The sequence below is a fragment of the Neopelma chrysocephalum genome, unplaced genomic scaffold (assembly GCF_003984885.1).
Source record: "Neopelma chrysocephalum unplaced genomic scaffold, ASM398488v2 Primary Assembly neopelma1_71, whole genome shotgun sequence".
Lineage (NCBI taxonomy): Eukaryota > Metazoa > Chordata > Aves > Passeriformes > Pipridae > Neopelma > Neopelma chrysocephalum.
The window spans coordinates 9668367-9686630 of NW_020897731.1; the positions used below are offsets into that span (position 1 = coordinate 9668367).

Consider the following 18264-nt stretch of genomic DNA (forward strand, 5'->3'; position numbering starts at 1 on the left):
AATCTCAAGAGTACAAAAAGAAATTAAAAAAGAATTTTTAGATCTTCTAAGCGTGACTTGGTAAATCCTCATGAGTCAGTATCTCTGAGCTACCCTTCCATGTACTCCCTGGATTTGAGGCCAGTGCATCAACTGGCTGTTCCTAGTTCTTTCATGGTAATTTAGATTCAGTTTTAGATTCCCTACTTCCCACTGATGTGCTTCTCTTCCAACTTCCCCATTTCTCTGTTCTGATAACTCTCTCTCTTTTTCAGTCTTGCTCTTTTACCCAGTCATTCTCACTACCGCTTGATAGTCTCACAGGATGTTTTTTATCTTTACAACTCATACACTATCAAACCAACAAGGTATCTAATAGCCATTACTGCAACCTTGCCCCTTGTCTACTAACAACTGTTATTTTCACATCTTGCTTTATATTTAAGAGAAATATTAGGATGAATCTATTAACATGGATATTGACATGAACATAGCTATGCATGCGTCTGACCATTTGCAGGATTAGACTATTAAACTATAATCAACTGCAATTTTTGTACACTACTATATGAAGAAGCCAACTCCACTTTCCAGTTGGTCTAAATCAGCAATAGCTTCAAACTTCTAAACAGGAAAAATAACTTGAGAAACTGACACATCCTATTTGATGAACAAGCCTGTACTTCCAATGCTTTGAGACCAAAAGTTCAGAAGAAAGCAAGGTAAATCTCCCACAGTTTAAAGCATTTTTTAAACTATTGACAAATGTGAAGACTGCAAATAAATAATTTGGAAAAAGAGTGTAATAGCAACACCCCTCCCCCATAAATAGTCAACGACAGGACCAAAACTAAGCTGCCTCTAATTTTATTTTCAAGACAACAACCATTCAAGCAATGCAAAAGGTTTCTCAAGTATGCTTTGGTGGAATGATTATTTTCTGTATATGTTAAACAAATGTGTAATAGTCATTTACACAATGAATGAATAAAGGACCTTCAGAACACATTCAATCAATGGTTTTAAAGGTACTTCTTAAAGGCTCTCTAAAAGAAAGAAGACAAAGAACCCATGTTTGCAGGAAATTGTATTTAAACTGAAGTATCTATGGCTACTGCTTAGATGCAATTTTTTAGTTTTCTTTTAAGGAAGCTGACTTTCAATAAAGCCTGAGTTAGTTAAAAGGAACATGATTTGCACAAACTTCCCTGAAACACTTCTATTTATAAAGTCTCTTTTTATGATGAATTGGAACAACTCCTAACACTGCAATAGCACATGTAATTTCAACACCTGGAAAGAACTCAATCTCGCTAATCAGTGTTTACAACCACAACACCAGGATTTTAGCATCTGTAGTCAAAACCTGGCTCCCAGTAACTGCAGGAAAGGCATTACCATGCCTATACTAAATCTTCCTGCTCTGATTTATTTCCTTTAAAATCATTTCTCTGGGATTGCAATTCTATGCTGAATTTTATTTGTCAGTCATATAAATGAGTTAACATGACAAAAACCTTTATACTTGAGACAGAGATTTTGGAAGAAACTTTAAATGAAGAATTTTAGACACCAAAATAAACCAGCCTTGTTTAAGCATGCCAAGAGCATTACAATGAGCTAAGTATAGACTGGCTCCTTACTGCAAGGCTTGTATTATACTTCTGTGAAACTAAAACAACTAAGCTATGTCACAGAAGTAGTCTCCAGCAATTACTCATTTCTCTGGCTTAGAGGTTCCATACAATGTATAATTTAGACTGTTCTGAGTTTTAAAGGTTTTGGCAAGACCTCATTAAAGCTCTCGGTGAGATGTGGATAGAAGGAGAAATATTTGATTTTTCAAAAGTGCTCTACTGGGCTTAAAGAGAGCCAGCCAAGAGGATATGTTGAACAACACCTGGACTTGGTACCATTTCTTTGGCATATATAAGAAAACATACCATATGGTTGAAAGATGATAAAACTAAGAATGGAGGACCGTCTTCGTGAACCTGCAAGCATTTATTTTTTGAGGAAAGGGGAGAAATCTATGCAAGGACAAAGGCAATTCATTTTTCCACTTGGCAACTTCTTTTCAATATTCATAGAACAAACACAGAACTCACTTAGAAATTCAAGACAAGTTACTTCAGCAGACAATAAAGCTCATAACATTTACCTGTGCAACAGACAACAACTCCCTGAAAATTAGCCAAATTCAGCTTCTCTAGACTCAATTTCTTCAACAGTTTATTTTGATTTAAGGTGAAGCCTTAAAAAATACTCCTGAAACTGTCAAAGACTTTACTTCTTTCACTCACACTATGCAAAACTAACTCCAAAGTAGTGATGAAGAGAGGTTTCTGAGCCCTGGGTAAAAACAGGGAAAGACCCACACATGAACACCTTTCTGCTAGCTCATCTTGTCTTCCCTCTGCAACAATCTGCAGCAGTGGAAACTGTTTCTCCTACCCTCTATCAATGCAACTGTTTCAAACACTACACATTGCTTCATTCCTATCTCTGATTAACTGTCCTGTATCAGACAATCTTCCAGAGCTCTATCCACATTCAATTTCTGGTGGGTATTTTGGAGCCTCTACATCATGACAAGATTTTGTTTTGCATCCACCCGTCATGGGAAGGTTGTATGTATCATAGGCTCATAGAGCAGCTGGAAGGGACCCATAAGGATCATCAAGTCCAACTCCCTCCACCTCGCAGGACTACCTAAAACTAAGCTATATGACTAAGAGTGTTGTCCAGATGCCGCCTGAACTCTTCCCGGCTGGGTGCCATGGTCAGTTCCCTGGGGAGCTTCTTCAAGTGCATGACCACCCTCCCAGTGAACCATGATTTGAGCACAGTCCAAACCTCCACTGCAGTGCTAGACACAGGAAACTGTTCCCATACTCCTTTTTCTTCTGACCAAAAGCAAGTGCAACCATAGCCAACAATCCCACCAGAACTTAGGAAGAAAGGAGAAAAATATTGATGTGAGAATGCTGAGTGGGAAGTGCCTACCTTTATTACATAGGGGAAAAAGCACCATAGATCAGAACAGACCACAGAGTGAAAGATTCAGTGGGATGGGATCTAGACCTCATCCTTTTCTACTCAGACTTTATTAAAATTTCCAAGAACATTTTTTGGGATAGAAGGTGGAAGAGAGCCTTACATTTTGCTACAGATGAGCATCCAAAACTACTGGCCAAAAAAATATATAAATATTTGTTACCATAAGCCAGTGAATACCTGTCAGGCAGCAACAGATCTTTGCTCACTATTGACCAATGACCCAAGAAGAAGGAGAAAAAAAAATGTAACTCCAAAGAGTCATTGCTGGCATTATGCACTACACTTGAATTTGGCTCCTCTAACAATTTTGCAAATATAGCTATACATACACACTGTTATTTTTCTTCACACCACTTTAAGAATGATGGATAGTAACAGTCTTTAATATAGCTCTCAATTCTCTTGCACATAAATCTTATCAGACATTTAAAAAAAAAAAAGGACTTTTTGCCTTTAGGGTACTGTCTGAAAAAGTAATTTGGCAAGGGGGAAGGAAGAGGGGGAATCTTCCAACATATCTTTACAGTTTAAAGGTATTTTTAAATATAAACAAGCATTCCTATACTGCAGTTTACAGTCTTCTCTGTTTGTTTCAGCCACACCTCCAAACAAAGAAGAACACTGAATTATAGGGCTGACAGAAAAAAAAGTTTGATGAAACATTAAGCACACCTGATGGGTGTTGCTTATCGCAAATTTAAGTGCAGTTTCTCCTCCAATGCATTCATATGATTGCAATGGCTGAATTAACACAGAAAAGCCTGCTTTGCTTACCAACTACAACTGTTCACTCCAAGACAAAGGAACTGATGACATGCCCTAGCACTAGCTTCCTTGCAATAAAATCCCAAAATTGTTGTATTTTTCTCTTTAAGTTGAAAAACCATGTAAAGAAGACTTTTAAAATTACAGGTCCTGGGCATACAAAACAAAATACACTTGATATGGGTCATATTTTCCCACCAAAAAACAATGGCAAAAAATCAAAGCCTTGCCAAGCAGTCACTCCTCTGAGTATCTGCTGCTCTGAGAACCAGGTAGAAATCCCACCATAGAAATACACCAGTCAAAACTTGATAAGGCTCTGCAAAACAAGGACTTCCTCACACTCACATACATTCAAGAAACTCAGCAAGTGGAATTTTTGTAGAGCCAATTAATAGAACCAAAAAACCATTTTAGGAGTACACATAAAATAAATACTTTTTCCCTCCTTTTCAACCAGTCTTCACTATGTTAGATTAGGATAGTGCTGTACAAGGCCAAACACTGCCTATACAGACCTAGAGCATTTGCTGGAGCCTGACAAACCTAATAAAGATAACATCAACTACACACTCCTTTAGGAGGCCAGTTTTTGCAAAACAACTTGTTAACATACGTAAGTGGTAACCCAGGCTGTCAGTATGAATCACCAGCGTCATGAGAAACTGGTAGAAGCTCCTTCACTGTGAATGTTCAAAAACATACTTCTGTCCCCTCATACTTCATATAGTCATCAAGTTTTTGTTGATGGCAGACAAACATGATCAAAGAGAAATTATTAATTTGTGCTTACAAAAAGACTACTACAGTAGGATAGAAGAAAAGATTGCTTCATTGGCTTGTTTTATCAGAGATATTTTGGCTGCTTTGAGATCCTCAAGGCATCTTAAACTTTGAGATAATGCACAATAAGAATCAAAATTCTTTAAACATTCTGAATGATTAATTAGCAGGATATTTGTCAAGAGTACTCAGGTGCAGGGGTGTGAACAAGTGTCTCTCTAGTCCATTAAGATAAGACCCATCAACCAGAGGAGATGTTGTTGTACATGTCAGGTCTGAACAGCACTCCAAATTTTGATGAGGGACTATAATATCTATGAGAATAAGCACTTCTCCTCTCCTAACCTTCTCTCCTGGACTTTAGTGATGGACTTGGCAGTGTTAGGTTAATGGTTGGACTCAATGGCCTTAAGAGATCTTTTTCAATCTAAATGATTCTAAGATTCTCTGTTTACTGTAAAACCTATCTGTTGAAGAAACAACAGTGTCACTTTACAAAGCCTGACTCCTAGCATAGCTAACAAGTTCTAGCTTTTGCATACTGCCACCTGCTCTGATCAATGGAACAGCAAATTTCAGTGTCCAGAAAACAAACTTTCTCTACTGGCTATGCTTTTGGAGCAGGCACATTTTGAAATCCATGAGAATATTGCTCTGTGTGTTGCAAGGGCAAACAATATGTCTGTTTTCCAACTGCTCACTATGGGAGTCAAACACACACACCTATAAACCAGAGTAAAGCGCACAGGTCTAAGCTGGGCACATGCATAATGTTTTTCATCTTCAATCCCTCTGAAGAGAGGAGGAAATCACATTAATCATCACAGCACAACTGTGAGATAAATACAAAATGATTGCTTACCCTGTAGTGTATTTTATCTGAAAATTTTATCTCATACAACTCTGAATGCAGCTTTTTGCGCCTTAGCACAAGGCTAGCAAAACTTCCTGAATTCATTAATTAACAAGAAATGGTCACACTAGTAATTTTTTATGATGATGTGATAGAAAGAAAAAAAAAGGAAGAAAGAAAAGTGATAAATTAATCCCTAAAGTTTGTTTTAGAAGTGAATTGTGACAGCTGAGTGCAGTGACCTAGAATCTGGAAGTGAAAAGGATCAAAATGGGTCAGTTTATGGTATGTCACAACATACTCCTGTCTGGAACCTCTGGTCCTTCTGATGTTATGCTTGCCCCAAAAAGCCATGCTCGTGGACTTACTCATTAGCAGTAGACAAACTGTCTGACCAACATCTCAGTGAGTGGGTACCATGCTGCTGTGATATCAATGCCCCTTGAAGCAGTCAGAGTCTTGGTTTTGAATGAATCCCCTTGGGACACCTATGGATAACTACAGCATTAAGGATCATGACCTTCAGGAACGATGCATGTAGGTTCTCTGGTGAGACTTTTTGCCTCACTGGAGGTTAGTTATCAAGCTGTGCTCTGTACTAGGACTATGTCATCATTATGTTATGAGACCCAGTACTAGAAGCCTCAAAGATGGTTCTACAACCATGAGACCCCCTCTAAGGCTCAACAGCTGCTTGGGAGACACAGGATCCACTTCACTACATGAGGCAAAAGGATCTTTGCCAATAGGCCGACCAACTTCATATGGAGAGCTTTACTCTAGAAATTATGTGGGAGGGAATAAGGAAACTTGGGATAGGGTAGACAAATCAAGAGGCTGGGATAATGGGAAGAGAAGGGACATAGCTGGGATGATGGGAAGAGAAGGGACATAGCAATTCACAAAGAAACTGAGCTGAAGTGTAATTCCTTTGACCATAGGCATGTAGAGAAGGAAGTTCCCATAGAACAGCCTTGTGGGAAAGCTCTCAAGCAGCACAGAACCAGCACACTTGGATGCCCCTCAGAGGTCTCTAATGCATGCAGCATGGGGAAGACTGTGTGCAGTTACAGAGTTACAATCTCATTGGGATCATGCAGTAATGGTGCCATAGCTCACAAAACTGGAGTGCTGTGATGGAAGGATACAGACTCTTTAGCAAGAAGGTGAGAAAGGGTGTTGCCCTTTATTGAGAGAGTAGCTGGAATGCATGAAGCCCTGCCTTTGGACAAGTCAGAAGTCAGCTGACAGCTTTTGGGTCAAGATTTGTGGGCAGATCAATATCCTGTTGTACTGGGTATCTGCTCTATCTAGATCAGGAAGCAGTAGATAAGGCCTTCTTTACACAACTGGAAGCTTCACATTCACGGGCCCTGGTCCTCAAGAGCGATTTTAGCTACTTCAATACCTGCAGGTATCTGAACACCGTCCCCTCCCTCTTTTTTCTGTGAGAGTGCTCAAATGCTGGAACAGGTTGCTCAGGGAGGCTGTGGAGTCTCCATCCTTGCAGATAATCAAAACCAGACTGAAAATGGTCCAGGGCAACCTGTTCTAGGTGGCACTGTTTGAGCAAGAGGATTGGACTAGTTGATCTCAAGAGCTGCCTTCCCACCCCAACCACTCTGTGGTCTTGAAATGTTTAGTTCTATTTAATTTGATTCCTTATATATTTAAAATACAAATATAAGGCCTCACCAGTGAACATATGCATTGCAGCTTTATTCTTGACACACAGGCCCAGTGCAAACCCATTTTCTCCAACTGAGTGGTCTCACTGAGATCAAATTAAGCAAAGCATATTTAGGACTGTGGCCCAGCACAGTCATTTTCCTAAACATGCATTTTATTTCACCTTTGTTTATTCAAAAGATCTCATTTGTATTAAAAGAACTTCCATTTCATATAGAAGGTCAAAGGTTCACTGGTCTGTTATTCCAATGGCAAAGCTTCTCCCAAACTGAAGGTATATTGAAAATTTAAGCAATGTAGATGAAAATAATAGGCAGTATATATCAAGTTAGAAATCTTAACTATGTTTTTTTCTTTAAGTTTCCCAGTGTGGCAACACTGGCCAACAGACATCTAGTAAATTGCCAATAAAATGTCCTGTATCACAGCTAATGCTGTGATATATATAAATATATATCACTGCAGAATGGTAAAATGGTAGAATTTCTATTTATATAGGATGCTCAACAGAGGCTACGTAGACAGAGCAATATTTTAACACGTCTTTCAAAATGGGGAGTGCCTGTTGTTTACCATCTCTGGTGAATTTTAACATAAAACCCACTCTTCGTTATTCCTATCTTTCTGAAACATTTCACCTCTCCACTCCTTATCAAAAAATTACCCTACACCTGACACCACAAGACATAAAAAACTACCTTCAACCACAGCATTTAATTGAGAGTGTTTGGCACAAGGGGCTAGGAAAGCACTGACAGTTCACAAGCTGTGGTAACAACAGTAATGGTTAAACACCTACTGTAGGAAAAGAGATTTCAGTAGCACAGTTTCTCATTTTCTTTGCTGGTTGGCAGAAGGCAATACACACAGAGTAGTCTTTGGATAGAATCACCACAGAATCATAGCATTGTTTAGGTTGGAAAAGATCGGAGATGCAAATACAACTTTGAGAGGGAAAACACTGCAGAGCACTGCATATTAAGATACCTTTAAGTAACACTTAATTTTGAGTTTGGTGCTTGCCAACAGAAAATGCCTGGTTACATGATATTTTCACAAAAAACATGAAGATTCCGTGTTGCAAAACAGGATGAGAAGGCACAGTGTGGAAAACAAGACACTTTAAGCAGTCACAAAGCATAATTGACAATAAAGGTGAAATATAAAAACAAGAAGGAGAAGGCAGTAGCAATTCAAACCCATCTATTACATTTAAGTTCTAGATTGAAATTTCAGCAATAATTTCTCAGCTGTGGCAAACACACACAACACATAGCAAATTGGTCAGCATATTATGTTTTCATCTCATTCCTGACCATGAAAACATGCACCTCTGTGTCACACAAAATTCATTGGAGGATCAAGATCTCTTTTCATAAAGTGACTGAGATGACAAACTTCTCCCAGCAGGCAGCTAGGGTTCTGGGCAAAAAGGGGATGAAAGAAGCACAAAAGGGCATAGAGGACTTCACTCTTTCTTAGGTGAGAAAATGCTAAAAAATGTATGTAAGGTAATAATGGAAAAATATTCATAACTTTCTTTTATTATTCTCTGATGTATTTCTCAAAGCAAAACTATACTCTTCTTCAAAAGAGTTGCCCTAACTACTCTAGGTTACCCACCTTGTATGCTACAGACACACTTCTCAGGAAAATGAAAACTCAGGAAGTGCACTAACAGTCTATTACTGTACAACCTAAAGTATATATTGTTCCTGAGGGAAACCTATCAATGACCCCATTTGAAGACAAGATTTTCTTCCTTTCACTGCTATCTAGCACGAATACATAACTTCCTCAGAAAAAAACCCACCAAAACTCCTAGGTAGATTATTAAATTGTTTTCCAGGCACTTGCCATCGTAAAACAAATTTCCAACACTTAATATAATTGCAGCTTCTGAACTTAGATCGAATTTGGCTAGTATTTTAGAAACAAGTGTCAGTTTTATTTGTTTTGGAAGATGAAAGATTAATTAGAACAACATCTATGGAATGGCAAATCTCCCTTCCTACTTATCTCTGTAATGATCCATATAGTGCCTTGGTTTTCTTCCTTTCAATTGTATATTCCTCAGCAACACTCAGAATGCACAAACATATCTGGTCATAAACTTTTATTAGAATTCTGTTGAAATACCAGAATTGCAAATAAATTATGCTAAATAATGAGGAAGTTAAATGATTCTACACTGAGCCACTGACTTCTTGGCAGCTATTTGTTTAAGTGCCTGAAGGAGTAATTATACTGCCTCTGGAAGTTTAGTTTAAACCAACCAAAACCCTAAGCCCTAAATTTTGAGAAAATAGCAAGAACTATATGCAAACTCCCAGGAAAAGGATGATAAGTAAAGCTACTGATCCATTAAGAGACTGTAATAACCATGTTTTAAACATAGTTAGAAGACTTTCAGGACTAGCAATTACAGCAACAACTTTTGTTCTTTTAGATTGTCCTCATCTCCCTGCTCCACACATTGTGTTTTGGGTGCCATTTTTCTCTAAAAATTAAGACAATTTTAAGAGTGTGACAACCAACATTCCACAACAGGGACACACTACGTGAATATCAAGGAACAAAAAAGCATGTGAGCAGGCAAAAACTTTTTCAGGGGAACCATAAAATGCAATTATCATTGTTTTAGCATTTATAACTCATAAAGTCCAAGTGGCCTGGGAGAATACTTAATGGAAAACAGCACTTACAACAATAAATTAACAATTATGGAATGCAGACAATGCATTCCCAGATTACTTTTCAGTATGAAAAGTCCTGTCACAAATCCATTTTAGGACTCAATACAGAAGGATAAAAAACAAGGAGAGCAATCTCTGTACACTGACCAATTTCAGTCTCAGGTGAACATGAAAGCAATAGACATATATTCTAACTAATGATAGTTCAGGTATTTCAGAGTGAAACGTGAAGAGAAAATAGAAGTCACAGCATAAAGACTAAGCTTTTCAATAGACAGATTACCAGATTTACCAGATTTCTTAGTTAATATTTTTATTCTTTTGCAAAGTACTTTTGTAGCAGATAAATAACATCAACTGAAAAATAAATCCTACCTGTTTCCTCTTTTCAGGTGGAAGCGATGGATCCCCATCCTACAAATAAATGGACATATTCTATTGGCAACTTATTTCTCAAACCAGCAACTATATTAACTCTGTGGATCAAATTTTAAAACATGTATTTTAACTAAAATGCTATCAAAATTGTTTCTAAAATACTACTGATGAATGCCAGTAATACTAACTACAACTCCAAAAGATTTCTAAGATTGAGGATTCATTTACATTTCTAGAACAGCAGGTCACTACAAACTGATGTTGAACTATTTTTCATAATGGTACATTAAGTTGCTGTGGAATAATAATACTGCAGTCAGTTTTTAAATAGAATTATGACTGCAAGTAATTTCTTCAGAGCACACACTGTCTTTTTGTGTCTTATATAATAAGCACTACCTCATCAATGCAGAACAAATGAGTAATAATACGATCAGGGTTGTACAGCTGCAGGACTACTGCAAACAAGTACCTAAACATTTTTTCAGCAGTTATTATGGACTTCTTTCCATTTTTTTTTGAGGTTCAACTTTGTCCCCCAATTATACAGTGTTCATAAAGAACAACCTACAATCAGCTCCCGATACTTCTTTTTCAGAGACTGGTGTCGTTCCCGCAACTGGTTGGCCATAAGCTTGTACTGGTCTCTTTCCTGTTGACAGGTGTCCAGCTCTTTGGAAAGGATTAGCAATGCCTCCTTTTTACTTTCGAGCTTCCTTTTGCACACCAGATACTGCAAAAGAGAAAAAAACCACAAATGTAACAAGCCATTTCTACCCCAGCCAGTACTGGATACAAGAGGCTCAAGTTCTCTCAAAAGAATGGAGGAAGACTCTGCACAAGATCAAAGTCTGCCACAAGTCGTCTTAGCTTTTTAACAATAATCACGGGAAAGATATCTGTTGTATTGGAAGCCTGAAATAATTTGTAAGGCTACACATTCACCCGACCACTGTGAGTTAGAAAAACTTTGCAATTCGAGTATCTCCTCTTTTTCCTACATGCAGTAGTATGAGGAACCTTGCAATTTGACGAGCAGTCCTGGGAAGGCTGCTAGAAGGAAGAAGCACTTGCAAACTCCCTTTTCTACTTGTGTTCACAATACCCAGCTCTCAGGCAGCAACCAGCCTTTCCCACTTCACTTCCCACTGCTCTCCTCTTCCTCACTACCAGCAGTGTCCTTTGGGCTCTGAACACTGAAATGGGACCACGTTACAGGAGAAGGGGTAGCTTGAGCGTTAACCAAATTTACCTTGAGTCTGAAACGATTACAGTGTGACACCCTATTGACACAGGTAAAAGAAACTTAATTACTGTGTGATTCTACAGGCATGTGCTTGTTGAGGCAAAAGAATAGGAAATAATGGAAGAATGCTGCAAACACCTAAATGGGAAGGGAGAGGTGAACCTTCCCCTCCAGCTACCGCCCTTCATGTGTAGGGCTCATGCACAAAGCAGAGCAGAACTTGCAAATCTAAGGTGTTCTGCCTTAGTCTGATGTGCTTCGCTGCCTTTCCCCATTGAGAGGAAGAGAGTAACGTGTATGTCATCCTCAATGTTACCTATCAGAACTTTCAGGTAACTTCTTTCCCTTTCCCAATCAGCAGATTATTCTCACCCATCACTGGACACTGCTCACGCGAAAGCATTTATTTCTATTTCTGATGTTACTGACATACGACGTGGCACTAAATACTTTCTGAATGTGCTCTGCAAGAGACCAAATACCACAGCAGTCATGAAAACAATTTATAGTTTCATTATATCCTCTGACAAGAATACTTTGTCATTATGGGCTCTTGCACAAAGCAAGAGCATCAGCACTTCGTACTTTCAAGTCGGTGCTGTTCTTTGGGACAGAAATCATTATTTGTATGTACTACTTGCTTGGAATTAACTTTGTTAACCTCAATTTCAAGTCACTGAGAAAGGGAAAAGTGAGTTTGGTATATTAATACAGCCAACCTTTTCCAAAAATGGTAAATGCTTAGTTGCAAAAAAGCGGGAAGGGAATGAGAAAAGCAATTCCAAGAAGGATTTGAACTCTCAAAAAGGACACTTCCACCTTGGCTTAAGTTTATTTCTGGCAATACTGAAGTTGAAATCCTGCCATAAATTTTCTGGATTATGATGCCTTGGCATCAACAAAGGCAACTGTACCTATGTACTTATGTCCTTACTGATACCTTACACAAATGTCAAATCCCCCGATAAAGCACTGAAAGGTATCAGAAGCTAAACTTTAATATTGTCAGCAAGTGAATATAGTGACACAGTAAACTGCTTCAAACTTGATAAAATAATTCCTTCCCTTACAGTGAAATATTTACCTCTGACAATCTCTCTTCTTCTATTTCCAGTTTCATCCAATGTCTTAGGAATTCTAAAATATGCCTTCACTAAATTGTTTTCAAATACTAACAATCTGATAGAGTAATTGCAAATAAAAATAAGTAAAAGCAAACCTGACAATCACTTCAAAAAAACCCAACAGCCTAAAGCCCTGAACCAAGTAGCCTGTCCTGTTCCTTTAACCAGCAGGAAGAATGCAGTTGGCCTATCAGCCAACACCTATGCAATGTACACAATGGGAGTGGAAAGAAGCCAAACATCTCACCTTAATACACCCACAGCGCCAGCAGGTGCCTCCAAGCCTTGCCTCCATTGCTGGTGTATGAAGGAGTGTATGACAGTCGGAAGTGAACTGGAGCATATGGATAAGACTACAAAACCCAGCACTTATGAGGCAAGAAATACAGACCTAGCACCAAACAAATCTTGCTTCTGCCATGAGTCACAGCCCTCCACAACGGACACATTCAGAGCATGACAGAACGCTTCATCTTTCACAGCAGCACTGGTGGGGGCAAGGGAATTCTCCATTATCTACTAGGTTGTGGATAACGAATCATAAACAGACTGGGGGGGCAATTGCGTTCAGGGTCTAAATGAAAAGGAATAATTATGTCCTCCTTGTTCAAATTATATTTTAACTTGATGAATTATATACTAATGATGTGCTATACAGACAGAAGGGGTTTGGCATCTCCCATCAATGTACTGTTTGCATTTTACTATAAAAATAACCACGTAGAAGACTTTTGGAAGCCATTTTTGCCTTTTGCATATACTGATTTTCTCAAATAAATGCAGTAATATTGTAATAATTTTTTTCCATGGACTTATGGTACAAAAAACAACAAAGCCAAGGCATATCTGCGGAACTTGGTTATTCAACAGAGCTATGTTTGCAGTTCCCCTTACCATTTTTGAAGGAAAAACAAATTTTACAAAGACAGACCTCAAAGAGGTTATTCAATATATATGTTTCTGAATATTAAAAAAAAATGTAGCAATAATGGCCGTAAACCAACATAATGAGTGTACACCAGAAATGGAAAACAACTGAGTCCCATACACAGTTTCCTTTATATGGACAACTAAGTGCAACACAATTGGTATGCTGTCAAAAGGGACATAAGAGTGTGAGAGTTTTTTTGGAGCAATGCAAGCAATAAGGCAAATTTTCTCAAATAGTCTGAAAAAAGTATTCAGTAGATGCTGCTGGCATTCATTCATACAGAGATTTCTTCTTCTGCAACTGAAAGAAAGCCTACATCTCATGTGCTGTCTATCAGTCAAACTAGTGAATTCTGTTATGCACCATAGTTACTATGAAACATTCTAATGGTCTTTTATTTTTTTTTAACTAATGTTACAAAATAATCTATGAATTTAAAAAGCAAGGTTAAACAAGAACCAGCTGCTATACTTTCAATCTAAAAGCTACAATAGACAACTTTTCATATCTGTCTAGTGACTTTCATCTACCAATTTGCTGTTATCGGCAATAAAGCAAATTATAATTGCTACGAGGAAGATCATAATAATTAAAGGAATATATATGACATCCTACATTACTGCCTGGACTGCTTTACAGCCTACTTTAGTGAAATAGAGTAAAAAGAGACTGACATTACAGAAGAGTGTAACTGCTCCAAGGTGACCCTCTACACTGAACACTTACTATTTGTCCATTGCTATTTTTAGTGACAAATCTGGGTAGATCTCATTAATGACGTTGTAGACATGGTCTAATAATCTGATGAGGCTGGAACACTGTCAAGGTTTTAGACTTTCTTTTTTTAAACCAACAAACACACTGAATACCTATCAGAATTTTGTTTTTTAATTTGTACAAATTACCGCCCTATAACTGGGTATTTAACAACAATTAATGTCAAGGAAAATATCTAATTTTCTGAGACTAAAAGTAGAGATACTACCTTCAAACTGTGCTTTGGAATCACTGTGGATCATAGTCTGTGTTCTCTTGATGCTCCAGGGCCTTGTATCCTCCCAAATGATGAAGGGCTACCACACTGGGCCTTGAAACCTATCATCCACCATGCTGAGAAACCAGGAAAACTCTACTCACCACCTTTTGGACAAGGGATCAAACTGCTACTGAATTGTCTGAAGTTTTATCAAATTTCTCCTCACTATACTCTTGGAGGCAATTTTGTTGTGGAAACTGAAAACTCTCAAAATGTATTGCAATCTCATTATTTGGGATGTTTGTTGATTGTGTTTCAGTAATGTTGCTCCCCTTGACTTCTGATTAAACTGTTCAACTTATCTGAAAGCCAAGTGCTCAAACCCAGAGAAATACACAGTTGCTGGCCATTTGTCTGCCATCTTATGTCCTCATCTCTGATAAAACCTGAGAAAAATGCAGTGACCTTGGTTCTATCCCACCATATCAACTCCGCTTTTCCTGCTGCCCAGCTCTTGCTTCACTAGCTGCCTCCCAGCTGCTCAAACACAAAGCAGGATGGTATCATTTGCTGACGATATAAGCAGCTCCTCAGAACACCATGTCTTACCCTGATGACAATATTACACCACATCATCTTCACTGGTCATGTAGGAATTACTGTAATTTATTGGTTAAAATAACACTACTTTCTGATGTGGCCCGGCCCTTAAAGGTTTTGTATGCTGTGCATTGGATTACATCAATTTCTCTGTGTTTGTTCCACAACGTCCCCGTGGTTATCTTAGTCCAAACTGAAACATGGCAACATGAAAAGCAAACACTTGGTTTTTCTGCCCGAAAGCCCAGCATGCAGGTCTTCACAGCACCCCTCTCACAGCTCTTGAGAATTCTGGAGTGCAGTAAGTCACAGTGCCAATTCTTTCAGCATTTCCATTTCCTTTTCCAAATGCTACGACTCAAGTTTCTTTTGTGTCAAACAAGCAGTTATTGACCAGGTCTTCATCCTACAACTTTACACCACCTTTTAAATACCCTAAACACGGGTCATTTAGTGACATAAATGTTACATAAAAACTCAGAGTCCAAGCAAAAAATTACCTGGTATCCCAACAGAGTACTTCACATTTTATATATATCCATCCATCACCAACACATGAACTCAGCTAAAGAACGGGTAAAATTTATGTGGGTTCTTGCTCTTAAAGCTTGTTCTTTTGCACCCAGTTTGTGAAAGGATCAGTGGAAACAATGACTCTTTCTGGTCCTTCAATATTTGCTAAGTTGGCTTTGTCCCAGTATTCCTTCCTACGCCATCCTATTCAGACTTAGTTTAAAGAATGTTCAAGGTACATGTGGTACAAAGATTGTTCAGAGTACCAGGTGCACACTAGGCCTGAAATGTGTGTGGCTGTACAGTAAGTGGAAAAATACAGAAACATGGAGGCAAAAGAACAAGCAAGAAGATAGTGGTGAGCATAATAAAAGCAGAGAAAGACATATGAAAGGATACAGATCAAAAAGCACTGAAATGGAACAAAACTCAAAAGGAAAAGGAAGAGTAAATATAGAAAAAGACTGGAACAGACAAAAAAAAAGGTATTCTTTTTATCTAATGAAAAATGAAAAAACAACCTACAAAAATATATGCTGTGTGTACAAGTGTTTGTGCAAGTAGATATAAGTACCAAAACCACATCCTACCATTTTTCTTAACACCTGCAATACCAGACTTTTAAAAATTACAGTCATTTTGACAAGTATTTAAATTACTGTTACCTTTCAAACTTGGAGGACTGGGCTTGTGTAAACAAAAAAGAATGTGACCACAGATCTGAACCCACCAGCTGCTGGTCTTTTACACCAAGATTTTCAACTCCATCTTATGTTTTAGTTGTCCAGCATCAGCAATGGAAGAGGGTTTGTTTAGAGCTACCATGTCTTTTCTTGTCTGTGTTATCTTGTATTTTGAAAGCATTTCAATATGTTTATGAAATGCACAGGGAAAAAAACCTTAAAATTACCTAGCAGACACTGAAGCTAAGAGGTCTTGAGAAGCTCTGTACCACTCAGGGATACGGAAAATTCAAAAGACTCATTCCAAGTTACTTCAGAAGTTTGATCCACAGACCCATCAGGATATGTTGGAGTTAATGGGTAAATTGCATGGAGTGAATCACAAACAGATGCAACACTGCACAATCAGGATACGGCTAAGAGTGCACTTTATTCTGAATCATTTTGTGTGTTTGCATAAGCAGCCTCCAGTTCTAGATGCAGTATACTAGCACAGATCTGGGCCTACACAAACTCCCACTGAAATCATCGGGACAGGTGACAGATTCAAAATCCTAAACTCAAACATCTTTCTGACTGGTCAGGGGCTTAAGCCTTATGCTCACATAATATAAGGGAGCCAAGCCCTCCTGAAAACAGGAATTTACCTGCGTCTCTAGGACAGCAGGTAGTGAGGTTTATCTAGGCCCATGCTGTTGGCACAAAAGTTTTGTTTGCTAGCTGTAAACACAAAACTACTATTTTTATAGTAATGCAAAATTAATGAAATGCAACATGCCATGTAAAAATCAGCACACCAACCTACTTCATGAGTTTGCCTACTAAACAGACTTGACTTCGATGACACTCCTTTAAATTATACTGACCTCAAATGGTTTTGAGTTTGGTAACTTATCCTACACGAAAATGTGTACCCGCTAAACACCTGTTAATTTTCATTACCTTTTGACAATAAAGTTTCTATTCTTGTAATTTGAAAATCCTCCACCTGTTGAAGCTCATGGCCACTGTACTATCACATTCTTTTGTCCCGTTTTATAAACATCACCCGTGGCTCTCAGAACCCTTCCATATGCGATGCAAGTGAAGCACGAGCACACGGCACCGGGCGCAGCCCGGTCACCCAGCCTGGCTGCCGCACCTGGGCTGCGCTGCTCCCCCGGGCTGGCGGCAGCGCGGGCCCGAGGCCTCGGTCAGTGAATCCTCGGCGATTTCAAGCCACTAGCAGCCTCAGCGCCTGAAACCTGCTCTCCGCAGACCCAGGGCTGGCAACACACGGAGAGGTTCGCAGGCCCTTGCTGCCGACGCTCACAGCCGTGCGGGGCGGGGACGGCAGCAGGGCAGGGCCAGCGACAGCCGTGCCCGGCACAGCCCAGTGCCTCCCGCCCGCCGCTCCCCCCGTCACCGCCCCTGGGCCCGGCCCGGTGCCCTCCCGGCCGCTGAGCCCCGAGGCCCGGCAGTTCCCCCGAGGCGCGGGGAGCAACGGGGCCCTGCCGCCGCTCTGCCCCGGCCCGCGGCCGCCCCGCCGCCTCACCTCGCTCAGCAGCCCCTGCCAGTCGCTCTCGCTGCGCTGGGAGCTCATGGCTCCGGCGGCCCGCGGCGGCGACCGGCTCCGCCCGCCCCGGCCTTCCCGAGCAGCCCGCGGGAGAGGCGGGGCCTGCGGCCGCCCGTGCAACCGGCCCTGCCCGCCGGGACCGAGCTCCGCGCGGCCGAGCGCCGGCAGCGCCGGGCCCTGGTGCCCGGGCAGGGAGGCCGGTCCGCGGGGCAGAGCGGCGGGGCCTGAGCGGCACCTGCCGAGGGCTGTGCGGGAGTGTCGGGGTGCGTGTCCCAGAGAAGGGCCCTCCTCTCCTGACGTGCTCCTCCTGTGTAACAGCTGGGCACTGCTGCCGTCCCAGGCTCTGGACAGCCAGGCCTCCGTCAGGACTGGTCGATGAGGCGGCGGACATCAGGGAGACTTTATTCCTATATATGTGTAACAAAACCCTTGC

General features: G+C 40.1%; 1 protein-coding gene across 4 annotated transcripts in view; it reads right to left on the minus strand.

The window, feature by feature from the left end:
* The window catches only part of CCDC149 (coiled-coil domain containing 149), a 50944-nt gene extending 32978 nt beyond the window's left edge, over nt 1–17966 (minus strand). For 2 of the 4 annotated variants that reach the window (XM_027686335.1, XM_027686334.1), the window contains exons 1-3: nt 17811–17966; nt 10775–10936; nt 10201–10239 (exon numbers count right to left, since the gene is read on the minus strand). In XM_027686335.1, coding sequence (XP_027542136.1) covers nt 10201–10239; nt 10775–10936; nt 17811–17858 — 249 coding nt within the window. In that variant the 5' untranslated portion in view covers nt 17859–17966. Of the gene's footprint in view, nt 1–10200; nt 10240–10774; nt 10937–17218; nt 17513–17810 lie in introns of those variants that run through there. The other 2 variants (XM_027686337.1, XM_027686338.1) reach the window with 2 other exon arrangements.
* Between the last annotated feature and the right edge of the window lie 298 nt (nt 17967–18264).